At 44.4% G+C, this 27,561-nt stretch overlaps 2 protein-coding genes across 6 annotated transcripts in view; one reads left to right on the forward strand and one right to left on the reverse strand.

Moving 5' to 3' along the window:
• The window catches only part of LOC116381713 (neurotrypsin-like), a 25,112-nt gene extending 16,379 nt beyond the window's left edge, over nucleotides 1-8,733 (forward strand). The window contains exons 7-14 of the mRNA XM_031844075.1: nucleotides 1,191-1,369; nucleotides 1,718-1,859; nucleotides 2,175-2,395; nucleotides 3,164-3,305; nucleotides 3,399-3,677; nucleotides 4,783-4,905; nucleotides 4,996-5,264; nucleotides 5,830-8,733. Of these exons, the coding sequence (XP_031699935.1) occupies nucleotides 1,191-1,369; nucleotides 1,718-1,859; nucleotides 2,175-2,395; nucleotides 3,164-3,305; nucleotides 3,399-3,677; nucleotides 4,783-4,905; nucleotides 4,996-5,264; nucleotides 5,830-6,413 (1,939 nt within the window). The 3' untranslated portion in view covers nucleotides 6,414-8,733. The remainder of the gene's footprint in view (nucleotides 1-1,190; nucleotides 1,370-1,717; nucleotides 1,860-2,174; nucleotides 2,396-3,163; nucleotides 3,306-3,398; nucleotides 3,678-4,782; nucleotides 4,906-4,995; nucleotides 5,265-5,829) is intronic.
• A 2,128-nt stretch (nucleotides 8,734-10,861) lies between these two features.
• LOC116381714 (calcium/calmodulin-dependent protein kinase type II subunit gamma-like) overlaps nucleotides 10,862-27,561 on the reverse strand; it is a 34,936-nt gene continuing 18,236 nt past the window's right edge. The window contains exons 7-23 of one of the 5 annotated variants that reach the window (XM_031844078.1): nucleotides 26,919-27,021; nucleotides 26,408-26,491; nucleotides 26,189-26,283; nucleotides 25,515-25,637; nucleotides 25,302-25,385; nucleotides 24,810-24,852; nucleotides 23,972-24,034; nucleotides 21,387-21,427; nucleotides 20,519-20,602; nucleotides 19,042-19,086; nucleotides 18,888-18,933; nucleotides 18,587-18,667; nucleotides 16,590-16,727; nucleotides 14,976-15,051; nucleotides 14,678-14,772; nucleotides 13,662-13,898; nucleotides 10,862-13,481 (exon numbers count right to left, since the gene is read on the reverse strand). In XM_031844078.1, the coding sequence (XP_031699938.1) occupies nucleotides 13,666-13,898; nucleotides 14,678-14,772; nucleotides 14,976-15,051; nucleotides 16,590-16,727; nucleotides 18,587-18,667; nucleotides 18,888-18,933; nucleotides 19,042-19,086; nucleotides 20,519-20,602; nucleotides 21,387-21,427; nucleotides 23,972-24,034; nucleotides 24,810-24,852; nucleotides 25,302-25,385; nucleotides 25,515-25,637; nucleotides 26,189-26,283; nucleotides 26,408-26,491; nucleotides 26,919-27,021 (1,434 nt within the window). In that variant the 3' untranslated portion in view covers nucleotides 10,862-13,481; nucleotides 13,662-13,665. The remainder of the gene's footprint in view (nucleotides 13,482-13,661; nucleotides 13,899-14,677; nucleotides 14,773-14,975; nucleotides 15,052-16,589; nucleotides 16,728-18,586; nucleotides 18,668-18,887; nucleotides 18,934-19,041; nucleotides 19,087-20,518; nucleotides 20,603-21,386; nucleotides 21,428-23,971; nucleotides 24,035-24,809; nucleotides 24,853-25,301; nucleotides 25,386-25,514; nucleotides 25,638-26,188; nucleotides 26,284-26,407; nucleotides 26,492-26,918; nucleotides 27,022-27,561) is intronic. The other 4 variants (XM_031844079.1, XM_031844080.1, XM_031844081.1 and 1 more) reach the window with 4 other exon arrangements.

Below are 27,561 nucleotides of genomic sequence, written 5' to 3' on the forward strand. Positions count from 1 at the left end.
CACACACACACACACACACACACACACACACACACACACACACACACAGCATGTTTCCCCTGCAGAGGAGATGTAACATCCCAGACAACTTTGAGTGTCAAACAAACGATGCCGTTGTAGCTGTGAAGAGAAATAACTCCTTCCGTGTTCAACATTAGGTTGCATTTCATCTCCTCTAACGCAGTGGGACGTCTCACCATCTGTGTTTGTGCCTCTGAATAATGGATGTTTTGATGCTTATACACAGGTTCTCACACAGCTGCACACGGGCACTGATGCGCTTTCACACTTTAAGAGAAAATGAAGTGATTTGTTTTTTCCCACCTGGATAGTTTTATTTTCCTTCAATAGGTACGTGTGTCAAACATTTACACACTTTAAATGTTCTTATATTTTTGCCAACTGACATCCTAGTCCTACTATGATATTGTTCTACACGAGTTAACAGTGAAATGTGGTTTATATGATGGTTGGTGTTAGTTAGTTACCCCACATCTCATTTTACTGGATAGTTATGCCCCTCAGTTAAATATTTTTACCACATCACAGGAAGAGAATAGAGGTGGATTTGAATTATAAAAACAAAAACAATTGATAGATTTTTTTTTTTGGTCAGTAAAGTTTGATTCAGGAGCAGGAAAGCACGCAAACACACAGAACTGCCTTTTGTAGCACTTCAGCATCAATAAATAATCACCACTTACACATCCTTGTGGGATGTTCGTTCATTATTTATTTGGATGATTTGATTTATTTTGGATATTTTAGAGTGTTTTTCTTTTGTAAGAACTGGGCAACAGTCCGTAGTATAGAATCTAGAGTATAGAACCAATATGCACCTGAGACGGTTTATAGATTGTAGCCATGCTGATGTTGTGGCTCGATGGGCGGCAGTGTCATTTTGGTCCAGACTGAAATATCTCCACTTCTTTCATTGCCATGGAATGGTCGACAGACATTCACGATTCCGGAACAGTGTATTCTTAACTCTGGTGATCCTCTGACTTTCCCTCTGGCACCACCATGAGGTTGACATTTATGTTTGAAGTGAAATATCTCAAAAACTGTCAGAGGGATTACCATGAAATGTCATCCAGATGTTCATGTTCCCCTCAGGATGGCATGCAACAAATTAAGCCATCATCAGGCCAAAATTTGAAGAAAAAAACCGGTGCATATCTATGTTGCAGGGGTGTGGCGAAGGCCTGGTCGTGGGCTCACTTTGGTCAGGGGTCAGGCCCGATCCTGTTGGATGCTGTGAAGTGCACGGGAAACGAGCTCTTTCTGGAGCAGTGTCCCCATGGAGACTGGGAGCAGCACAACTGTGACCACATGGAGGATGCTGGGGTCTCCTGCAGCCCTTATACAGGTACATGTACAGCACACACACACACACACACAGTTTACTGTCCACACACTGATGGGCTTCAAGCTGCTATTTATAGCCGCTGGACATCAATAAATCATTACTGCATGAAGCAGCAACATCCTCTTAGTGACAAGCAGGATTTATGGGAACTGAGGAGTAACATATCTACCGGCATGAAATAACAGCTACTATTCATCAAAGTAATATACGATTAGTAATGAATGCAAGATGATACATTAGTGTTTGCGTCTATAAAAATGTTGCTTCAGGTTTGCTTAAAGGATTTTCTGTGAAGTCAAACTTCAATACTTACATCTTTATAAAATCCACAATATGAACCTGTTTCAGATGGTGTGGTGCGTCTGGTTGGAGGAGACAGTCCCTGGGAGGGTCGGGTGGAAGTTCTCCACAACGGTGACTGGGGGACGGTGTGTGACGACCGCTGGACCCTGCAGCATGCAGAGGTGGTCTGCAGACAGCTGGGCTACAGGTATGGAAACACTTGAGGAGATGTACAAACGACTGAACACAAATTCATCTTTTTCCTCATGTTGGAAAGTGGTCTGAAGACGTTAGACGTTTTGCAAAGACAATTCGTGCGATTAGTTGCATTTGTTGTATTTTACATTTGTTGATCATCAATTTAAAACCTGAGAAGAAGTCAGGTAACTGATGATGACGATCATTAAATGATGAAAGCCAACAGAGATGCTACTTTGCATCAATTTTCATGTGTTATTAAAACTGGCATATTCTTTTGACTTGGTGTCCACATTACAAACCTTCACCTCTTCTCCACCTTCAGGGGTCACGCTGAGGTTGTATCAGATGGGATGTTCGGCGAGGGCATCGGTCTGATCCTCCTGGACGACGTCCACTGTGAGGGATCGGAGACCTCCCTGCTGGACTGTCCGCACGGGATCTGGGGCCGCACCGACTGCTCACACAGTGAGGATGTTGGTGTTCGCTGCAGGAGACAATCCAGCCAAGAAACCAATGAAGTGCCGGTTATCGCACCTTCCACGGGTAAGACATGAGACCAGGATTAAGGCCGGCATGCATACCTAATTTGAAAATGGGTGTGAACTGGGCTAATTCACCCTTTTCATTCTTCTGTATTGTAATTTTATTTAGTTTGTTTTGTCTGTGCCAACAACATCTATTCTACCTCTGCCCAGACTGCTGTATTACATTTGTTTGAGTTTTCTTTTCATTTGCAAAAGATAATAAGACAAAAAGGAGGGATGGGAGAAACCAGCAAAAACAGGATGATTGCACTGCACTGCAGAAGTGTGGTGGCAATTCATATTGTATGAAAAGGGCAAGCTGTCCCTGTAGAGTGCTGGTCTCATGCCAGCCGTTTACTTTACTTTATTAAACCCTGGCAGAAATTGCCTCACAATTCAACTTCAGACAAAGTTCTATTCAAATTGATCATAAGCATGCAAAAGATGTTTCCATCTAATCTATGAAAAAAATGAAGCCGGTTCCGTCTCCTTTTGTGGCGCTGTATCATTACCTCAGTGTGAAAACATCAGCGTTTTTCTCTGTTCAAAGAGTTTAAATGCCACATGTTGACAGCAGAGAGAATAAAGGGGTGTTTACTGGGCCTCCTGTAGACACACAGTCCATTAGAATGAGAATAGAAGCCGAATAAAGAGGCACCATGGCTGCGGATGACATTTAACACCGTCAGTGGACGTATCTCTCTCTATCTGTGCGTGTAGACTGGAGTATGTAGGTGCACAGACGTGCATATGAATGAGGGATGTGTGTGTGTCTCTCTCCCGTCAGGTCCCCTGGTGCGTCTTGTGGGTGGCAGCAGCAGAAAGGAGGGTCGGGTCGAGGTGTATCTCCATGGTGACTGGGGAAGTATTTGTGACTCGGGCTGGAACGACCTGAACGCAGCCGTGGTGTGCAGACAGCTTGGACACAGGTTAATATTTATACGTATGAAAGGGACAGAGTTACTTTTAAATACTTAGAGGTTTTTTAATTACACCAAAAAAACATTTTTCTCCCTCCTCAGCGGTGGAGCGGTGGCAGCCGGAGGGTTCGGTCAGGGGAAAGGGCCCATCCACCTGGACCAGGTGAGGTGCACAGGGAAGGAGGAGTTCCTGGGAGAGTGTCCGTGTCTCGGTCAGAGCGTCCGGGGCTGCAGACGCAGGGTGGACGCAGGAGTCAGGTGTGACGTCACGCCGTGGGAGTCAACGGTCCAGGCCAAGCCCCAAGAGCTGAGCTGTGGGCTGAGGAAGCTGGGGGAGGAGGAGGGCAAGAGGAGAAACCAGGGCGAGGAAAACATGCTCAGGTAGGATTTAGGACCTAATTTGGTATTACCGAACCATTATCTTCATTGGGGATTAATCTGACGATTATTCTCTCAATTAATCGATCAGGGTTTCCCTTGGCCCGAGATGACGTCCTCAAATGTTTTGTTAACACCTCAAAGATATTCAGTTCATTCTCATACAGGAGTAAAAAAAACTCACATTTAGGAAACAGGAATCAGTGAATTTCTAAATTACTCCCAACGGATTCATTTAATAGTTGACAACTGATCGATTAAACTTTGCCGCCCTAATTACATCTGTGGCTTTGTCCTGGTGATTTAGCGACTCACAATGAAGCCGTAGCAGTGATATTTCTAAAAGTGTGAATACTGTAATATAAATACGATGATAAAATAGCTGCAATAAATTACTACAATGAGCCTCGACTGACCTGCTAGTATTCATGTCGGCTGCTGCCTCCTAGGTCCCATTAAGCAGACAACACATGGCAGCTTCATTATACACACAGAGACCCAAAAACAAGCTCTTATGCCTCGCCACAGATTCTCTGTTTGTCAGTTATTTTTGTAATAACTCGATTTAAAAACAACTTTATATATGAATATGCACCATGTGAGCACAGCTTCACCTCACAATGTGAGAGGTCTTAAAATTAGATTTAGGTAATAATGCAAGACTCACCTTGTTATTGTCCTTCAGTGATGCAAAAAACACATTTACTATTAAAGGCAAAACTAAAAAGACATGTTGAATTCATTAAATCATTTTTAATGTCACCCATCAAAACATTTCTACATAAGGCGACTAAGAGTTAAACACTCTACGCAGCACCTTTAGTTGAATTGACAAAGTAACACAGTAAACCTGTGGTTCTGATGCTCCGGTGGTTATCAGCTTTGAATATGCAGATTTTGAAAGCTGTTGTCTTTCCAAATACTTGGAGTCGAGTTAAAATCCTCTTGTGCACGGAGTTGAAAGTGTGTATAGAAGAATGTATAGTCAGCATAAGCAGCTACACAATCGTTTATGTGGCTGATGAGTTGACACAAAGAGCACCCTGCCTTCAGAAACTCAAAGAAAAGAAAGGAGTTTTGATTGAGATCTCTTCCTGTTCTCCGTCAGCACCACGTGGCCGTGGCAGGTGTCAGTGTGGCTTCAGTCTCAAGAAGAGCATGGCGGTCCTCTCTGTAGCGGCACTCTGATCAGCCCCTGCTGGGCCCTGACGTCCGCCTACTGTGTCAGCAGGTAAATCTCACTCTGAACTATGAATCCATTCCACCGAACACCGTGAAGTGTGAATCCACCTGAAGTTTCTTCTCGCCTTCCTTCCCGCAGGTTTGGCAGCGACCCGTCCAGGTACGTGGTGCGTGTCGGGGCTTCGGCGCAGACTCTCACCCCGGAGCAGGTGGTGGTTCACAGGAAGTTCAAGGGTCAGAGCGGCGGTCACGACCTGGCTCTGCTGAAGCTGCCCAGCACCAAGGGTCACTGTCTGACTTTTGACCCCGACACCAACGCAGCGTGCCTTCCCGGTGTGGACGCAGCATCGGGAGGGACGACTCCATCTTCTTGCATTGTCATGGTCACTGCTGGCTGGACAGGACCAGGTATGTGTTTTCCACTCCAGTTTACTTCAATCATGTCTCTTTAAACATCAAACAATACACAGATTGTAGAGCACACGTTGCAATCACAAATCTGTCTGCTACCTTAGCACCATGGACAGCTCCATGGATTATTCAGCACACAGCACAGTGAGGCTGCTGATATTTCAGAGCCAGAGATTCTAACTTGCACAAACCTCAGTCAGATATGAGTCAGGCAGACTAGACTAACAACCCCTGTGCTCCTGCACTCTCTCTGCTACTCGAGGATGGAGAGGGAGAAAGGCAGGTTAACAAAGAGCATGCATTTTGATCATTTAGCTAACATAAGGGATGGTATCCTCCCTCTAATCGCCTACTGATTGTAAGCATGCTGACGTTAGCATTTCGCTCAAAGCCTCACTAAGTACAGCCTCTCAGAGCTGAAGGCTGAAGACTTTTAGTCTTGTTGCTTGATACAATGCCATGAAATCAGTAGCCAAATACGATTTAGTCAATCCATTGTTGTCGATTGTCAGCATTTCTGACATGTCGCTCCTTTCACCATCTCGTCCATCCTCTCTCGCAGACTCAGTTCTTGCATCCTGGGTCCCTCTGATGTCCTCATGGCAATGTAAGAAGCGCTACGGCGACAGCTTCTCCAGCCACGGCACCCTGTGCGCTGGCAGCCCGCCAGACACCAGCCTCCTCCATGACGACAGCTGTCAGGGCAACTCTGGAGGCGGGCTGGTGTGTCAGCGGGAGTCGGGTCGGTGGGTCCTCACCGGGGTCGTCGCCGGAGGCTACGGCTGCGACGGCCCCTCGTCTCCCGCGCTCTACACTCGAGTCAGCCGCTTCAGGAGCTGGATCGAGGAAGTCACCAACGCACGAGCACATCCGGAGGAACCGACCGCACACACGGACACGCAAGAAGATCTGACACGTGTTGACAATGACCTAACACACACACACAAGGAACACACACACGGCGAGGGCAAGGATGAATACTTCCACGTGCACGGCAAGCTCAAACACGCACACAATCAGCAGGAAACAAACAAAATCAATGATCTTAAACAGAAACACAGTCATCATTCACACACCAACCCGCACGTTAACACACATGCCCATCACGTAGGGGATGCCGACACAAACACACAAGTTCTGGTCTGATTGAGGCCGTGCCATTGGCTTACCATCTGTGCCATGTGACCCCCTGAGGAGGAGGAAAAGAGGGTTTAAAGGAAGACAAAAGTCAACTTTAAAAGAAAAGAAAGATGCTTCTAACTTAGGTCAGCACAAACGGCCGTCTCTGCTCATTTCAAAATCTGAACTCAGTGTTGTGTTTGCGGTTGCTAATCGTCGGACGAGTACAGCGGCGTGGGCAGACCTTCCCGAAGCTGCCAGGGTGGCAGAGTGTGTGGGTGAGTTGTGGTGCTTTACATGTGAGTTACAGCCTGTTGAGAAGACGAGCGGTGACTGATGGGGTCGGCAACGTTTAGGTTGAGCCTGGCATGCTGATCGGGGGCCTTTCACCCAATATCTGAATATCAAAAAAAAAAAAAAATCAGCATGGCATGTATATTAAGGAGAATCGTGTTAAAAAAAATATTCCGGGGATATTTCTAAGATGTTCACACAAGAATCTATGCTAAAAATTCACCCATTAATGTGTGTCTTCTGTGTGTCTAATAATACAAATCATCAAACTAACCGCCAGAACATCTAGAATACAGGCTGGCTGAATATCATCATTGTCCCTCCAATATTATTAACTTAGATTAAACCCCAAACTCCTTCATCAGACGTCACCATTCAGATGTTCCAACAGGGCTCGTCTCTTCAGGCTGTTGTCTTATACGTTTACTGGTGAAAGTGCTGTTTAGACCTTTGATTAAGCTATTTTACTCAGGACCATACCGGTTATTCTTCATGTTTTAGTGTATTTATTCCCATTACTCATGATGTATACGCTACTGCTGACTGTTTTTCATCAAAAAGTTAATTCAATTTGTTAAAGTGCAGAACCTACAACCCTTAAACACAACCGGGCTTTCAATCTATAGTATAATGTGCATTGTTTTCTTTACAAAAAGCTTTAACATGTTTATTAATGGTTAATAAATTGTTTACCATTAACTTATAGATCAGTTATAAGTGTTTAATAAGAGCAGCTTTTGAGTTGCCAGGCTTTTCATTAACATTCACTAACTTATTCAAAACAGATCTTTGTTAATGACTTACTAACATTAATAATGGCAGGATTGATATTAAGAAGTAACACTCTGAATAATGACTCGCCAACCAGATAAAACCAGCAAACCAAAAGCAATAATTTATTAACCATGAATAAAGTCATTACTTACAATTTACATAATCCCTTTATAAAGGTCTTATTAGAAAGTGGCAGCGTTCAACACTTACATTAAAGTCACAATTAAATCCACACAAGAGAGCATAACGTTATTAAACCCCCTTTAAATTTTATTATTCTCAAAACTATTCCCTGACTTTCCAGGAAACTGTTGGTTTCCATTGATTTCACACGACTCCTGAAACTTGAATCTATCACAATAAATGTTAAATCAGCATTTATTTTCTGTCAAAGTCACGTTATTGTTGAGAGCCTTCTTTCTCAGATCAATTAACCTGCGTTACCTCACAACAATGATGGAGAAAAACATCCTGCTGACGTGATGAATTACACAACTCAAGAGTCTGATAATTGATTTCTATTCCAGAGTTTGCCTGGAAAAATACTGAAACAGGAAAATATGATTTCATCAGCAGTTATGTTAAGTGTATATCATTTGTAAAGGGCCTAAAACATCGGTATGGTCCTTCTAAACTGTACAGAATAACTCCTTTTCAAAGCCATTGGAAGCCGACCGTCGGGTGGTAACATATCTTTTTGTACTGATTCCAGCAGCTGGCTCTAGATAGACGGACAGATGAATAGACTACTGTTCCTGACATTAGATAGTGTGTGTTGCTGCATTCATTCTTGACTGACTTAGATAGCCCAAACTCCTGAAGTTAAATGTTGTCTGTTCTGTTGTATTCTAAGCAGATGTGCGATCTAACCAGAAGATGGCGACATTGTTCTATTTTCACAGGGCTCGTTGGATAACACGGCCCTGATGGTTCTTTTTATACTGTTGCTATATGTGTGTACGGACTTGACTTGTGCTTTTATGTGCTGTGAACCATTGTGTCGTGACGCATCTCTGTAACCTGCGACTGCTGTTTCTCCAATAAGGACCTGTCCTGTAATCCTGTACATTAACTCAAATCCTTTCACGACTCCTTCCTTCCTGAGAATCGGTGTTGTATCATGCAGATCCTGTAGGTTAATGTAAATACTGTACGTTTGTGGCTGGACGATGAGGGAGCAGTGTAAAGTGTGTACGGCCTACTTTACCATGTGTTGAACTAGTCCCTTCGTGTAATGTGCTGAATCATGAGTATTAAACGATATACCTGGTGAGAACAAGCCCTCAGTGTCGGTGTGGTCCATCTTCTCTTTCTCATTGAATAATAACCTTGAATTAACTCTGTAGTCTTGGTTTGATGATGGTAAACCCACCATATTAGGATGATTATGTAATACGCAAAGGGTTAGCTGTGCGCCACCATCCCACACTCAAAATACATGGATTGTGTAACTAAAAAGATTGCTTACACAAAGATTTATTGCCTTTATGTAAATCTGCTGAGCTGCTGCTCTCAGTCACTCATGAGCCGTGTTAATCTTTTCTTGTGTGTGGTTCCCTTCTGAAAACAGGGGGATCAGAGGGAACCCCTGCTGCAGCGGACTGGCTCATTTTTATAGAAAACTGTACAATAAGTGATTTGTAATGCGCAGTAATGACTCTGCTTTTGGGACATGGCTAAATGTTTAGAAATCTAAATATGTTGAAGGTATCTGTAAGACAGGCTGCAGTTATTTAAATAATACAATATAAGTACTACTAATAAAGTACATTTACATAAACGTACAAGGGACGCAAACTTATTTTCGACATGCTATACTATGACTTTTTTAGGTAATTATTCCGACATGCTACGACATTTTCATAACATAAAATGACTTTTTCATAAAGCATTAAATTACATACTATATTAGGACCATGATTTTTATTGTTTATACATTTGTGATCAGTTACATTTGTGATTAACAAACTGAACCAATAGCATTGATTTTGAGAAATAAAACTCAGCTGAAGCTTCCGACTTGACGGCCCGATGGGAAAAATAGTTTAGGCCTTCAAAAACGAGGAGAAACCTCCTCAGTGGGAATATTAAATAAAAACCTGACTTTACTGTTGGCCTAGTTTTCAAAAGATGGGTTGAATATTAAACCTCTTTCTAAAACCGTTAGAACACTTTAACAAGCGCTTCCCTTCGCTGTACCTGCAACAGAAAGGTTACAAATTGTATTTACTGTGGTTTTATAAAAACACATGTTCATCTGTTTAAGCTCTGAGATTTGGGGGGGGGGGGTGAACCAATCCTTTACAACCTTGACAAAGTCAAAAGTAATTTAGATTCAGGAGACCCGTAGGCAGCTTCTCTTCTAATTTTATTGACACGAGGGGTCGGAGGTCAGAGAGCGCCAACAAGACGCGTCCCCTCACAAGTTTCTCCCTTTTTGTGTCTTTCAGGAAATATGTGCAAGTGTCTTAAGTTAACCAACTGCTGAGCATCTCATTAATCACACAGAACGCAGAGGAACCAGAGGGGAGCTGTCCTACATCACACGGACACACACACACACACTAAAATAACTGGGACCATCATAAATAACACCACCAATCCTTTTTTAAATAAGGCTGCAGCATTACTCAACACTTCACAGAGCGCTCACTCCAGCTAAAATAAGAGCAGCAGGAGACAGAACAAAGGCTGAAGTGGTGAGACGGAGCAATGCTGTTGAATGGACAGCAGCGATTGTTTTATCGCGCGTGTGTGCGCGCGTGCGTGTGTGTTAATGGCCCTGGAGGATATGCAGCTTTTTTCAGGCTTACTCTGACTTTGTGTGATGACAGACACGTATGGAGGGCAAATATCATGCCAGCTGTGATGTCGGGTGGTGTTCAGAGCATCCAGCCAAACAAAGAAACATGATCCGGTTCTATGAGTGTTTATTTTACTCAAATCAAAAACCTTTTTTCCTTCAACAGCCGGCGTCTTAATGCTAAACGTTACCTGAGACGAACTAGTTTCCTAAAATTGGGCAAGATATTCAGCATGACCAATCAATGTCGCAGCGTTGCATAACCAGAAACGTGTGTTGCACATCTCTATTAGCTCCAAATTTGGTGATTTCAGGTTTGAGACGCTGCTGATGAAAATCCTGAAATCCGAGCTGAACGGATCAAAAATGCAGAGGCCAAAAAAGGGCCGTTATGCCGTCATTTTGGGGATACATTTTTTTCCGCCCAGACGGTAAAAGGTATGTTGCACAAGACGAAGTGTGAGAGCGAGTTCAGGATCCACGTAAGAAAGCACGCAGGGTAAACACAGAACCGTGTGGTCAGGGAGTGGATGGAGCACATCACCAGGGACCGGATGAAAGTGACAAGAATGATGAGAGAAAATAAACCAGTCGAGAGAGATAAACCAGTGCTGAAATAGTATTTTTATTAAATACTTTTAAGATCCAATTTTCGAAGAATAACAAAGCTATGATGAAGACCAACTAACACTCAGACAAACACTTGATAGTCGTCAATTCATGGTTGTATTTCATTGTACATCATGATCATGCAAAAAAACTCCAGCATCCATGTGAAGGCTGGGGGAGGGGGAGGGGGGGGGGGGAGAAAGCGCAGCCCAATAATATATCATTACAACGCAGGGAAAACGCTAACATCGAGGGCCTCATACCAAGCTACGGCTCCTGAATCACTTTTTTAAAAATTTTGCGTATTTTTTTTAAATATTTTTCACGTCACCTATTCAACATTCTGGATGGAGAATATTCTTATTTCAAAAGATGCAAATATCATATATTAACACTAGGCTCCATCCTTACTCAGGTAGGTGCATGGTAGAAATGTGTAACTGAAACATGCATATAACTAGGTCTCCCGCTCTGGTCACAAAGACCTGCACACCCACACCAACTCTTCCTCCGGCTTTCACAACTCCTCTCCACTGAGCAGGCACGATTTTATAACCACCGTGGCTAGATTACGTTCATAAATAATTTAGTCCGGATCAATGTAAGATCACTCGATCTGTAATTTGTGTTGTCTTTACTTCCTCCCTGTCTTCCCTTTTATTTGATTTTTTTTTTCCTGTGTACGAGGGAGAGTGCAGAACTCCAGCTTGGCAGATTCGGCAAATTACCAAACGACAAGTTAACAGCAACAGCGACGACAACGAAAAAACTCAAACCAGTAACGGGAACAGAGAAACAACAGAGAGAGGTACAAATAAACATCTCAAGAGCCGGGACTCGTTGGTACACGAGGGGGGGGGATATCGGAGGGGGTTTTTTAAGATACGGCTGTCGCGAATGGATGGAGACAATTAAGCAGCACAGCAAGAGTTGGCCCCTTGGTCACACAGCAGTGGTGCAGATATGTTACAAAGCCTAAACACACCACCAGGCGTGTGTGTGTGTGTGCGTGCATATGATATAAAGAGACGGCTCACAGCATTGTGGGATCAGGAGTTAAGAACACTATGATGAACGTCTTTGTTTAAAAAGTTGTTGTTTTTTTTAAGCAAAGGGGTAAAACTATTTTCAGCCCGTTAAACATTTTATTCCCCGTCTCTAAAAACAGTCACGGCCACGGGATTAAATCCGGTACCCCACTCGAGTGTGTGTATTCGTCAATGATGGAGAGCTACAAATATCTTAAGGAAGTACTTTAAGGAGTAGAATTAAAGCAAAAATGAAAAAAACAAAAAATTGTTGAGGAAAAAGTTTGTAAACTAGATCGGGTTCACAGAGATCATGGGGCGGTGTCCCAGATGCACAGGATGAGTGTCTCTTAGATACATGTACATATATTACACTTTTCTACATAGAACTATACATACACTGTATTTACACAGTGATTATAAACAAACCAGGCCCTTGCAGAAAGCAGAGAAACTGAGTGAGAGGGTTAAAAGAGGGAATGGTTTAAGAGGGAGAAAAAAGGAGAGAGGGAGGGAGGGGGGGGCGGGCAAACATGCAAAACGCAAACGCCTTCCCCGCCCCACTCGCTCCCTCCACTGCATACAGACAACACAACGTGTTCACACGTTAGCTTTAAACTTGCACGATTAAATCCCTCTTTTTTTAGTTTTTTTTTTTTTTAAACTCAGCTGCTTTAAAAAGGAGCCTTGAATAAAAGGATCAGTCAGACCAACGAACAGAAACAAAGAAACAAGCAAAAGAAACGATCCGGTCATTCACAGGAACGCAAACGGAACAGGACGTTAAAACACAACAGAAACACGTAACCTCAAATAAAAACAACCCCGCCCCCAACAGCACGACTTTCCGCTCGGTCGGAAAACAAGCACACAAACGAAAACACATAAAAAGCCTAAAGTTCTACACTTTGGTGCTTCATGTTTTTGATATCACGTTTCTCTCGTCATCAAGTTCTCTGACTGAGCAGACTTGATTATTTTTTTTCACCCCTCTAGAAGTCAGATGGGGGGAAACCTCCCTACATCTTTACATCAACGTCCGGGTAACGAGCACAACACTTTCTACCCGGTAATCCCTAGAATGCCAAAAAATGTGTCCAAAATCTCAGCTGCTAACCTCACACTCCCTTTCTGTTCCTCCCTTTATTAGATAGTGAATATAAATGCTTGGTTGGGTTTTGGTGGTTTCTGGTACATCTAGTCATAATTTACACAGCATATTCATAACTCATACTCATAAACTGTCACAAGTTCAACTGTAAATCCTCTCCTCACGCAGGACGTCTCATGTCGCGCGGGCAGAAAAAAGATGGCTGCCATGGGGAGGGATAGAGGGCGAAGACTCGCCCTCCAATCAGGCGCCAGATGCATGCATCATCCCATGGGGGCGGTGTCTTGTGTTCAGCCGGCCCCCAGCAGGTCAAAGGGGGGACAGGATTGGTTGGTATCGTGGAGAGGGATGCGATCTTGCCCGGCCGGGCTCCTGGCACTAGCCACTCCACGCAGAGGACGTGCCTCTTAAACACGCTCGCTGAAAAAAACTGCCCCCCAAAACACACACTCCAGTAGACTGGAGGCTCAGGACCACTGGAGGGGACAGAGAGGGGGGACGGGGGGGGGACAGGCCTGAAAGTCAATTATGGGTCAGTTAAGAAACAGGACAATCTAAACAAATCTAGACAAGCGGGTCAGATTTGTGTCTTCTCCGATATCACCCGGTGTTCCTACACACAGGGGCTTTACAATGCGTGTGAGGAGGAGGAGTACCTGATCACTGGAGTGGTGCAGCAGGAGCTCCAGAGCAGTGGAAGTGAACGTTGAGCCACTTGCCATCGCGACGATGCCACACCCTGGTCTCCTCCGATTGGCTGGAGCGAGGGCGGCCCGTGGTGTCCACAAACTGTGTGAGCCGGATGTAGGCGATGCACGCGGCGTCCTCGCCGATCAGGTGCACGTGTGGGTTGAGCAGAGTGGTGTGCACCGGCTTGCTGTTCTTGCTTAGCACTGGATTTAAAAAAAAAAAAAAAAAAGAAAGGAGAGAGAGACCGCCCGAAAGCATCAAATAAAATACTAGATAGATGGATTTTGAGGGTTTTAATTGTAGTTTGTTTGTGCTTCTTTTCTGTATGTTAAGTTTACATGAAAGGTACTTAAAGTCCGATTTATTATTATAATTGTTACAAAAAGATACTAGTCCACAATTAATGGCTGTTCAAGCTAAATGGGAGAAATATCATCATGTCTTCGTGTAACCTCTGTGCTGCACATCATTTGGAAGCTGAAGTACTAAAATATGAAACCCCATCAACTGCTTTAAAGAGGACGAGGGAAAACTTTTAGTACATTTTAAACCAATCACCGGCTCCACAGAGAGCCTTTCGCTTTTTCACATTATCTGAAGGCCACCGGAGTTCTCCTGCATCCTCTCCGCTAGATGCCACCAACCCTACACGCTGGACCTTTAAGATATTTATCAGAAAACATGCCAAAAATATTGCTAGTGACAGAATTTCAGATGTAAATGTTTCTTGATGTTGACAATAATCTGAATATAAGTTAGTTTGCAGCTATTTTTCAGACAAAACAAACAATGTTGTCACAAAGTCACGTTGGCTCTGTGAACATAGGAGTGACATGTTAGACCAATTAAATAATTAAGTATTTGGCAGATGGAAGAAAAATGTACTCAATATTTCCCCAAAAACAGACTATACTTCCAAGCTTCACTTGGCTGGTGTTCTTGGTAGATTTGTATGTGTGTGTGCCCACGAGGAGGTACTCACAGTTCTCAAAGTAAAACTTGTGGAAGTCCATGCCCTCCACCAGGTTCCCCAGGGCCTCGGGTTCAAAAGAGGTGAGTCCAGGATCACAAATCCTCCTGAGAAAGAACAGCAAGAGAGAACCGGTGAGAAGGTACGAGTGGGCGCAGAGACATTAGAGACAAGAGAAACGGAGTCTAGAGAAGACAAAGCGCCAACGTAAAGACCGCTCTAATGAATCCTGTTGGATCATCACACAGACATCACTTCTCTCATAAAGAACTGAGCCACGTGCTGCTTTTCTTTATACAGCTGTACTCACGTGTAGGCATCGAAATCTCCATTGTTGATGGCTTCAATCAGCTGCTCCGTTATCTTGATGATCTCCTGTTTACGAGCTACAGACACAACAAGACAGACAGACGGATGGTAAATGGTGAGAAGGCCGTTAGGAGGTGAGGCAACACTTAACTATGTGGTGGTTTTGCTTGATGACATTTTCTCTCATCACTTCCAGCTCCTGCCTTCCCCTCAGGCTCTCTCTCCGTCTGTGGCTACAGCTCGACTCTCCTCTTTAACCTCATCACTCAGTCCCAAGCAGCTCAGCGACTGCAGCTCGACCTCATCACTGTCTGTCGCTCCGCTTCTCACCTTCTGCACGACACAAGGACTGACTAAACACTACTCTCTGCTGTGTGAGCACACACACACACTGCCACCCAGACACTAACAGAAGATCCTGCTAGTAAACAAACAGAGCAAACTCAAGAACCACTTACTTACTTTTTAATGGAGCTTTCAAACAAAGTTTGAGATATGACGACAACGGAGCCGTGCTTTAACAGGTTTGCTCACCGAGACAACTATCCACTGATAGAAAGCTCCAGAAAAAGACAGTAAGTGGACTTTGAATTAAGATTTATAAGAATTAAGAACCAACCATGAACTAACTTTCGAAACTAAAATTAAATTACATGTCTATATTTTGAGGTATAATTACAGCTGCCTCCGACGAGGTTTACTAATAAATAAATAAATAAAACATTTCATATAATTCCTGTCTCCCACTAAACAAAACCATAGGTGTGCACATTTTTTCTTAAATTGAGTATTTCCTGATATTAGTGAGGATTCTAATGCTAGAGTAACTTTTCCACACACAATTTAAAACATCAATGAAACCAAAAGAAACATTTCAACGCTACATAACTGGGCCTTCAACAAAAAGCAATCTTAAGGGAAAGGTTGGCAATATTCTATCTTCTTCTTCTCGTCACTAAATCTCATCAAAAAGACCAAAACCAACAGTGAAGTGATCCGACCAAACATTGTGCCACAGAGCGCCACAGTCGTCCAAAAACGGTTAAAACCGTTACTGAACATTGGCACCGTGGATCAGTTTGACTCAATCCCACACAAACTGTCCTGCTGGCTTAAATACTCAGCAGAGCACGAAATGTGTATTAATCCACGGCTGAAAATAGTCCCCAACAAACGCACCACGGCATCCTGTTTCAGTCGGTGAGGAGTCAAAAAGTATTGAGACCAACTGAAACATTGCTGGTATTGGTCTAATGGTGGAACCATAAAAATATAAGTATATCTTCTCTCAAGTCATTTGACCTTATTTTGGTCATTTTCTTCTTTCCTTACAGTTAATATAAATTAACTCTTTCAAGACCTGAACACGTATAAAACCATGTCATCGATCCGATACATGTGGAGTCATTCGCCTCATTTCAAGTCTTCAACACAGGAGAAAATGAACCAAGAATAAGTAAAACTTTTCGTGAGATTCTCAGGATGACTCGTTACGATGGATATCATCTGCAGAAAACTTTTCATTTCAGAGATGAAAGGTTGTTAGTGTGCAAAAGCTACAGTGCGTAGACAACAAGGAAAGCGTTAGTCGGGTTAGTCAAGACTGTGTTCTTACTCTGCTTCGTGTTGCTTAGAGCAGCGTTGTTGCTCCCTAGCGGAGCCGCAGGCATGGAGGACTGTGAGAACTCAGAGTCAGGGCAGGAGCCGTTGCCCGTGCTGTTCCATGCCATGCGCTTTACGTCATGCGGTGGAACTGAAACACACAACGGATGGTCAACAAACACGAAAAAATACACATGGGCGGATGATAAGTTGACAGAAACGTACATGTGATCACACACGCACACACACACACACACACACAGATCATGCAGTAAAATATGTGACCAAACTGAACAGGAGACAAAGTGGATGCGGGTTAGTGTTCAGTAGAATGAGTGGAATAAACACAAAGAGTCAGTGTGGGTTTATGACAGACATGCAGATGGGTAACACGAGGACAGGATGGCAGCTGGAAGCGAGATCAGTGCAGCTCTGGTTGTGATGCTGTCAGATGTGGAAGTCACTCAACTGCCTGCTCCGCTCACATCAACTCTGCTCTTAACGCTCGTATACATTAACAAAGCCTCGTCTGATGAGCTGCAGCACCCGGCGGACAAAGAGGATCGAAGCCGCTGTTTGGTACGAGCTCAAGTTGTGCCCGTGAGGAAACCTCGCATGTTTTGGGAAAGGAAGGCGGGAGTGGAGGAATGACACGGGGGGAGGAGGAAAGAGGACGAGGAGGAGAGATTAGACTGTCCCTTTAGTGCAGGTGAGTCTGACGAGAGCAGGACGACGAGAGGTCAAGAGACGAGAGAGTGTAGATAAGGAAAGAGGCGAGATAACGACGGCATATCAGAGGGAAATGGAGAATAAATTAGAGAAGATTAAAAGGACATAACGGAGAATAAAGCATCAGAGTAGAAGGAGAACTGGAGGAGAACATGGGAGGACAAAGAGGAACCCGATGCCCTGTGGTGTGCACGGTTCCAGTAAAGTCAGACAGGCTGAAGGGCACGTCAGACGGGCTGAAGGGACCGGTTTAGGACACAGCTGCAAGGTAAGCAAGGCTTCCTCCAGCGTGACATTAGGAGGACAAGGGGATAGATGCTGTGATCACCAAAAACACTCTCTCTCACACACACACACACACACACATTTCAGGGTTCCCACAGTGGCCCTGATGAAGAATTCAATGAGGTTTTTCTTCATGAGCATAATTGGGTCAAAGTGTCTCTGGGACCTATAAAATGAGTTATGTTTGTTGTGAGCACAGTGAGGTTTAGTCCAGCTGGTTCAGGTGCAGTTTGTATGTTACAGTATTAATGGATCTACACGACGGGAAAAACAGCATTGGTGCTGGATGAGGAATCATTATTGGTAAATAGCCTCAAGTCGTTACAATGTTGATACCGTTTGCGGGACAGATTTGGTACAAAACTAATAATGTTTGGCCACTCAAGAATTGATATAAATGATTCAAAATCCCTACAAACTCATATTACTACACCAAAACCTTGATGAACACCGTAGAGTATGTTACGCTGTGACTTGGTACCATCTAAATGTTAATAAACTTTCCGCAATAACCATCGCACAAACATGAGACAACGTGGAATATTGACAAGCAAACGTTTTGGGATCTTTTAAAATCCAGAGTTTTGCCAAATCATCAACAATAAAATCACACTTATCGATGCGCAAAGAACGAGACGATGAGGTTCGTTTGAAACTCGTCTGACTTCTCGTGTTTTTATTGATCATTGGTTAGTTTATTATTACCAATTGGAATGATGTGCAAGAATAAAACCGGACTCATCTTTTAAATAAATCTAATTGATGCCAATATCAAATCAATATCTAATTTCTATGCCGTTCCCAGAGTTGACCGAACCCAAAACCAGTGGGAACCCTCAAAAACAGCTTGGTGGATCAGAGTGAGGAGGCTCAAAGATGTAGGATTGCCAGTGACTACAAAAAGCCAGGGTGGGAGTGGGGAGTGGGGGGGTGGGGGGGTGTTAGGTCCTTGCCAGTGGCGACCGTATAGCTTCTGGTTGCCATGGATAAACTTACTGGCAGGTGAGCTTTGAGGTGAGGGCAGAAGTGGGGGCATCTCCTCTGTAGCGCTGCTCTGACTCAGCATCGAACTGTCCGCTAGAACACACACACAAAACGTAGCCAGACACACAATAAAATACATTCATATATATACATACACACACACACACGCCACAGGCGGACAGTCAAGTGTTGCATCTCCGCACACCTGCCAGTCACTACAGTCAAATACACACACTTTACTAGATGGGAGAGAGAACGAGTGAGTGGGTAAGAACATGAGAAGGAGACTAAAACACTCGACTATGCTTCCTACCTTTCATCTCCTCCTCGTCATTGGTGGTGTTGCTCTCCGTTGATCCCTGGAGTGCAGAGAGACGGAGAGAAAAGATACTGAAATTAAACACGGCCGGCTCTGGAGCTCCACCAGTCCTGAGACGCTCTGGCTTTCACACGGACACACATCTCACCTTGACTCCGTCAGGAGGGTTGTGCACCACTGTGCTCTGAGACTCCTGCGATGCAGAACGAGAGTTAATCCAACACATCGGAACCCCGAACCGGTGCTTCTCAACTGGATTCAAACTGGGACCCAAGCCTCAGCCACGGGGTCAGGACCCAACACTACAGCTCAGTCATAGGAGTGGGTTAGTCCGAGGACTGGTGCGACGATTCAATATTAACATTTAGGGCTGCAACTAATGATTACCGTCATTATCGATTAATAAACTTAAATATTCACTGAATCAGTAAAATCATTTTAACATAGTTTGGTCTATATCATGTCATAAAATGGCCAAAAGGTATTAAAGTTTATCATCATAGAAGAATAAGAATATCACAATAAATAAAAAAAAAGCTGGAACCGGTGAATTTTTGGCTATTTTGTTAAAAAATAAAAAAAGCATCCACAATCTATTGATTAATTGATCGTTGTAGATTAATTTCCTGTTGATCGACTTATTGACTTTAATTGGAATCCTACTGTGATGATATCACACGGGGCTTCTTAAGCTTAATTGATTAAATTATGTAGAAAAATGTAATTAAAAGCTGAGTCAGTTTTATCTAGCGCTGCAGCCAACAATTATTATAATCACGGATTTGTCTGCCAATCTGTTTCATGATTTAAATGACCTCTTTGGTCTACAAAATGTCAGTCTCTCGCAATCACATCTCTTGTTTTATCCGACTGGCAGATATTATTTTAAAGATTAGACAAATGCATGATTTCAGTCACATGACCTTCTTTGGGGTCCTGCACCACCAGTTGAGAAGCACTACCTGACCTGACAGTGTATTAAGTATCCATACTGGTACAATATGTAATATGCAATGCATGCTATCAAAGCATCCTAAAATGACAACATGCTAGTACTGGACGAGGGCTCGATGAAAGAAGTTTGGCGGTACGGTAAGGATGCCGGGATGGTAATGGCGGAGAGGTAAACAGGTTGGATGTTAGGATAGACGGTTGCGCGGCGGTGTTGACGTTAGTGGGAAGGTTAAGGGATAGCCGGTTCAGCACGAGTGAATACCACAGAGGAATTTTCAGGATAAGAATAAATTATACTTCGATATCCTCCAAACCAGGACAGTTCTCTGTGCTGCCACTTCAGAGGCATATAATCACATAAACTTCATGCGCCTTAGGAATCTAACAAAGAGTGCACATGTGCAGCCCGAGATTCAAAGTAATGAGGAGCATTTTTAATCATTTCCAAAAAGTTTAATATATATTTGTACAATTCAGGAACACATGTGCATCTGGGGGGGGGGTAACATGGTCAGAGAGGGGTACTGCCGGCTCAGGGGATGTTACGGTGCAACAACTCCTGTGTGGTAGATGAAGGATGCCAAGCAGCAACTATGACGATGGAGGGTGAGGCACGGCGGGCTACTAAGCAACACAGCAACAGGAACCAACACTGCGGCGGCCTACTGTACCATCTGGGCGTTGGTTGCCATGTTGGTGTCTTTCAGGGCATTGATGGCGCTCACTATACTGTTCTTACTGTTGTTGGTAGAAGGCTGGGACGAGAACGCAAACACTCAGAGTGAACACATACGTTACACACGCACACACGTAGAAGCATTAGAATTAGGCGCCTTTTAGTGAATGTGGCTAATGTTGGTGGAGGCTCCTAGGCTGCTGAGAGCTAACAGGGTAAATGAGAGGGTGAGTGCCACAGAATGGCCTCTAGATCATCCTTTTAACTGCCTCACTAACTCTCTATGCCTCTGCCACTTAACTGCACAGAGAGACCCCTGGGGCGGCGGAGAAAGAGAGGGAGTCAGGAGGGAGGAGAGGGGAGAGGGGAGGGAGACGCTTGATGGCTGCAGAGAATGACGGAGACTGCTCAGAAAAGAGAGAAGCAGCAAACCTCTGACTAAGACTAAAGGTGAATGAATAAAACCACCATTAGAAAAAGGTAACTGATAAATATACACAAGATTGTGACTGAAATTGGAGAAAATAATAACAGTTAAACAGAGTTTCTCAAACTTGGATGAGATGACAGGAATACTGGGATCTAAAAACAGGCCAGAGGAAGGTTGAGAAACCCTGCGGTGTAGCATAATCCCCTACAGAAATACATGGGACATTTAAGGCAAAAAACCCCAAAACTTCTTATTAAAACTGACAAAAACAATTAGTGTATGAAAAAGATATTCCTCAACATAATACTAGGAAGATAATGTGAGCTGAGACAAAAGAACAGAAGGGGGGGGGGTGTCAGCTAATCGAGGAGAGACCGGAAGAAGAAAAGAAAGAAGAAAGAAGAAGAAGAAAAGAGGGCCGACGTGTCCTTACCTTAGCAGAATCTGACTTCTTGTTGAGTAAACTTTTGCATGCTGTAAAAAAGAAAAGAAAGGATAGAATGGAAGAGAAACGGTTTACTGTTGGCGACAGCGCAGGTGCCAAAACACACAGCTCTTTTTACAGCTTTAATATAAATCTGCAACTTCAGCAAAAACCTGGATCTACAATTTTTCACATCTATGAAACCCCAATAGCAGAGCTTTTAAAGCAGAGTACATCTAGATGCTCCCAAAGAATAACATGCATTTAATGGATTTCTTGGGCATTTTTTTCCTCTCTTGGCTCTACATTCTGCCAAACCCATTCTCATCATAATCCATTCATTGCCATCTGGGGGGGAAAAAGAGAGAGAGAGAGAGAGTAACCTGAGAGCAAAGTAAACTTCCTAAATCCATTTCCTGTCTAAGACCCCAGTAGATCTCAAAAGAGAGTGATGGTCAGACTCAAGCTGCCGCCAGGATCGACGGCGATGAGCTGGGTTAATGTAAATCATTGATTTCCTTTAAAGGGCCCCGGTCCTCTCAGTCTAAAGCTCTCAACTGTCGGTCGCTTCCGTTTCTCTAATTTTTCTACCGACACACACACACACACGTTCCAAAAATCTTATCTTGTGTTTCTTACCTTCCAAAAAGAAATGGAAGAGGGAAAGATGGGGGGAGAGAGGGGGGAGGGGTTGAAAGAGAGTTCTTAGTATTTCAATACAAGAGAGAGGAGATACGGGGCACAGCATTTACAAACAATATCAAGTGACAACCCGTGCTCTTTAATCTGGGCTGTTGCGTCGATACTTCTATCTTGGCCTGGTCATGCAGCATTCATTAAAAAAAAACATCATTCCTTTACCAGGTAAAAGAGACTATTGTTCAGGGGCGCAAACATCCGCTGTTAAGCCATCAGGGTGGTAATTGTGACGGCATGGGAACACCACTTTCACATGCTCTCTTAAATCCGCCCTTCACTTCCTCCTCCAGAGAATGATCACCAACTTCACGTGACATGACGGGTAAAGGCCAAGATGACCCTCAGTGGGAGGGGTGCACCACAGGTAAGGACGGATTAGAGAGCATCTGAAGTTTTATCTCCCCCGAGCACATTTTACGAGTTATAACCACACATGCAAGGCTCACTAGAAACCTACAGAAATGCACATTTCCTGTCACGTATTTTTACTGGAATGTCATTTAAAAAAAGGGAACGTCGTGAGCAAACTGCCACGCCTGGTTTCAGGCATACTCTACAGAGATGTGCAAGAAAGCAGATACAGTAAAAAAATATATATATATTTTGCAATAATGAATGACATCAGAGGACCAAAAACCAACGTGTTGGACGATTAAACAGGAGAGCTGAGGAGTCCAATCTGGAACAATGACGTCACACATGAGATTCACGGAAACTTACGAAGCGGTCACCGTGGTCCCGTCCCTGTGAGGAAGCCCCGCGTTCGGAGGACTCTAGCCGACAATCAAACCATCACAGACACCCCGATTCTCAGCGCACCACATCACACATACCAGCACGGATTCATCTCCCCTTTCAGCTTAATCCTACCTAAGCACAGGTCCTGGTTACCTATGCCGAGATTAATGTACACTGTAGAGCAAAGAAGATTTTCACGTCTGAAAAGGGTGACAGGAAATCCAGTCTGCTCCACAGTGTCTGTTTCTAAAGTATCCATGGAGCCACCATCGGAATCGCCGACCTTCACCACCCAGCAGATTGAGAGCCGAGACTGATTTTTTAGTACTTTCAAAACTAAAAGGAAACCATCCTTCTGTTCGTGGAGAATTAAGAGAATACATCACATTGAGGCTTTTTTTGAAAGTACTAAAAACAGTCCTCAGGAGGGGGGAGATGAGACTTGGGGTGCCTTTTACCTCACGGTATCCATCAGGAAGGCTGCACAACGGTGATGGTTTCAACAGTTGGCTCCGTAGCGCAGCATAGGCAGCACCCCCCCCATCCTCCACCTCAAGCCTAAACATCTCCCCCAGCTTCTCAACATCCGCCCCTTCCCTCCCCTCCCCACCAGACCCAGGTTCGACAATGGCAGCACGCCAACCCAGCTCTTGCCGGCCCCCTGCTGTGTCAGTTCCCTGCCCCAGAAATACATGCCCCTCCTCATCCCCTGCCCCAGCCCGCCCTGTGCTCGGGGGAGAGCACAGAGGCGTACGGGGTCAGCTGGAAGTCAGGATGGAGCTTGCTAGATGTGATTACATAACTAACTTGGGAGATGAAATGGGCGTTACAAGGTGGAGGCTGAGTGGTGGTGAGGTGTGAATGTAAAAAGCACTTTGGAGTGCAGGGTGAACTGAATCGATTAGCATTAAGTGATGCTGATGTGCATGATTGTGTGTATAAAATGTGATATCTTTGCACAACAGCAAAGACGACCGAATCTATATGACCCTAAATGAACAAAAATGTGTGCGAGTATGCATGCGTGTGTGTGAATATCAATGAAGATGCTGCATGCACCAGTCTGTGGGTGATAATGGGGTCCCGCCCCGTCCTATGAACCAAAGAAGTGAGCTGTGTGTGGAGAGGAATTGGATGGGCGTGTCTCTGGGACGTACCTTCCTGAGCCAGTGAGGCCGTGGAGGAGGCGGCAGCAGCAGAGTTGGTATGCTGCCGGCCCACTATTGGACAGAAATGCTACAGTTGGGAGGAGCTATACAAATTAAGGCAGCTCGATCTCACGCTGTTCAAATCGTGGGCCTAGAAGGCTACAGGGTGTGCTGGCTGCAGCCCAGACGCATCACAAGGTTTGATAGAAAAAGGGCTGAAGCAAAGATGTGCACCCCTGTGGTTTTCTAGGCCCAGGGTTGAAATCATTAGCCATCGACTGGCCAATTACTTAGAGGATGAGAACAAAGCTTCAACGAAAACAAGTCACTCTCAGCAGACTTAAGATACAAACACAGAATCTTAGCAGTCACCTTCCCCCCAACATAATCTCTAAAACATCTAGGCTTCAATCTCAAACATGCAAAAGCTCCACGGGCAGCAGAGAAAAGACACACACACACACACACACACACACACACACACACACACACACACAGGGAGAGACATTAGCACATTAGCATGAACATAACTGGCGCCCACATATCTGGTACATGAAATAATATCACACATTAGCCTGCTCACATATATCAGGATGAAATGCACTCATCATTACCAATACATTGTTTCTACCATGATTTCAAGGAACTTTAAAATCCATTTTAATGTTGTAAGCAAATAAACTCCTTTGCATACACAAAAACGTATTGTTATTTTGAGGATGAGTGGGTGAGTGTGTGTGTGTGTGGTGAGGGGGTTAAAAGAGGTGCAGAGGACTCTATCCATTCTGCTTCCGCCTCTCCCTCCGCATGTGCTACGTGGGAGGCTGAGGGCGAAGGGCACACCCACCTGAGAAGTTTCTGGACACCAGCATGGTGGTGAGAATGGCTCCCTAGAGGAGGAGAGAAGGAGGAGAGGAAGGAGGTATAATGAGTGCAAGGAGTTGTTTTATTTAACAGGATTTCAGCTTCTCTTCACTGCTCCGTCTTCATCTCTAATGGGACGGTAATATTTTTATCTCAGCAGCGTCTTCATCACAGTGCAGCGGAATCTTTTCTGTTTGTTCTGTCAAACAGCATCTAACTGTCAAAACACATTCTGATGTATTGTATTATTGGTGAGCTGCTTCGTTAACTGCGAGTCTTCACGCCTCCTAAGTTCCATTTGTTTCTTCTATGCAAACAGATTTGATAAATGAGTTTGCATGTACGGCTGTGAATGCAAACTACTACAGTCGGGTATCGTTTCAATACTGAGCCGAAGCAATAGTTCACATTGGGAAGTTATTTTTCATTTTACATAAAAAGCTGAGACTGTTTAATCAAAGTTTAAGATGAGCACCTTGAGTTTTCGACGAGCGTTGAACTTGCGGAGACACTCGACAGTTTCCTGTCTGTGCATCATGGATGCCACTGTAGAACGGTGCTGCAGGAGGGAAACAACAAACAATTACACACGTGAACTCTGTGTTTGTGTGGATCTGTTATTTGAAGGTTAAAATACAGTAATTATCTAAATAAATAAATCTCTCTGGTGTTTTCTGTGAATACTTACGCAGATCCAAGGGTGCTTGAGGGCCTGTTCGGCGGTGATCCTCTTGGCTGGGTTAATGGTCAACATCTGGTTGATCAGGTTTTTTGCCTCTGGAGTCACCGTGTCCCACTCAGGGGACGGGAACTGGGAAAAATGAATAAAGTAGGTGCGACAGTTGGAAAGGAAAGAAGGGGGATTGGAGACGATACACGTTTCCTGAAGGACGTGTTGGGAGTCCACAACATCTGGGCGTCAAGTCTCGAGTGTATTTGTCAAAATTAGGCAGATATGAAAACAAAACGAGTTGTTTTTGAATCAACAGGACTGTTGCAGTTCTTTAAACCATGTTCTTAATAAAGAGTAAACTCTCGACAAACAGGACGTGTGAAACCTCCCCAGTCTCTCTGGAAACTGCAATGTGACTGAGAAAGGAGGATACCTCCTCTCTGGTTCTTCGTCTCTCTCACACAGTCTCGCACTCACACAGTCTCGCACACACACAGTCTCGCACACACACAGTCTCGCACAGTCACACACACACAGTCACACACACACACCTCTGCAATGCGTCAGGGAGGCCCTGATAGGATCAATAGCTCTGGACCAGCTCTCAATTGGACACTATTAAACATTCAAAAACTGCTTAGCAAAGCCCTGCACTGCACCCTTCACAAGTATACACCAAACACACTTACATCGTACGCCCCAGCTTTGATCTGCTGATAGAGTTTGTGTTGATCCTCATCCCAGAATGGAGGATATCCCACTAACAAGATATAGAGAATAACACCTGACAGAAAACAAAGAGAAAAATACATCATGGCACAAAATGCATGCAGCAAAAAGTAACAATAATAAAATAGTGAATTTAACACAACATTCAGCTTGCAACAAGTTTATTTCCCAACACTCACCGCAAGCCCAAATGTCCACAGGCTTGCCGTAGGGGTCCTTCCTCAGGACTTCAGGGGAGAGATAGCCAGGGGTGCCCGCAAACCCTGCCCGCCGGAAAAACCAGAGGACACGATTAACCGATGCCTTTGTGCAGCTGTACGAGAACGGTTCAGATGAGAGAGGCCTATTGGACTCCAACGCAAGATCAGATTATGACATCGTAGAGTCACAAGCGAATGCTCGTTAATCATCCCGGAGAGTTGGCCAAATGCCGGCAGCTCGGCTGTTAGCCAAGACACAATGGCCTGAGCATGAACTGGACGGTGTGCGTGTGTGTGAGCCTCTTAAGCAACGCTCACTCAAATATTCTTTGGCTTCCAAGTGGAGGTTTAGCTGCACAGATCTACTGTATGAAAGACTCGTATGTTTAAACATGAACTATCGAGGGCTAAACACCCAGATGGAATAACAGATCAGGTAATGGGCCAGCACATTTGAGGTGTGTGTGTGTCACTGTTTATGTTTTCTTACCAAACCAAGCCTGCTGGTCTCCTTGCACTTCAATAGCGAGGCCAAAGTCTGCAAGCTTCACTGCAGCGCCCTTCATCTTACTGGCCAACAACAGGTTCTCAGGCTGCGAGAGAGACAGAGACAGACAGAGACACACACACACACACACACGGTGAACCAGACTGTATGACAAGAGATCAAGACAGTGAGAGACGGATAGTGACAGGCGATCTTCAGCAAAGCTCTTTCTCGGAAATATTTATATTTGATGTATTCGACACAGCTCGTGTGGGGGTGGGCGGGGGGATAAAGGTGTGAGAAAGCGATGGAAAAGACGGAGGATGTGGAGAGAGGACGAGTGGTTGTGAATCTCCACAGACGCCCTTATATGGGCATGTGTTCGTAGCCATGGAAACCACTCGGGGAGTCATTTGGGCAGCGCTGCAGACTGCATGCTAAATGGAAAGTGTACTTAGCGAGTGGCGGCGTGTGTGTGGCAGTGTTCTAAATGGCCGTTGTTTGAGGCCGTAGGACATAAAGGGCCACAGTAAAAAGCCCACTCAGGATAAAAGGCCAACAAATCAGACGGGCAGCGCTCGAGGTAATAGTGTTATTCTCACACACACACACACACACACACACACACACACACACACACACACAC

The sequence above is a fragment of the Anarrhichthys ocellatus genome, unplaced genomic scaffold, assembly GCF_004355925.1.
Source record: "Anarrhichthys ocellatus isolate YVR2014 unplaced genomic scaffold, GSC_Weel_1.0 scaffold4, whole genome shotgun sequence".
In the NCBI taxonomy this organism is placed as follows: Eukaryota; Metazoa; Chordata; class Actinopteri; order Perciformes; family Anarhichadidae; genus Anarrhichthys; species Anarrhichthys ocellatus.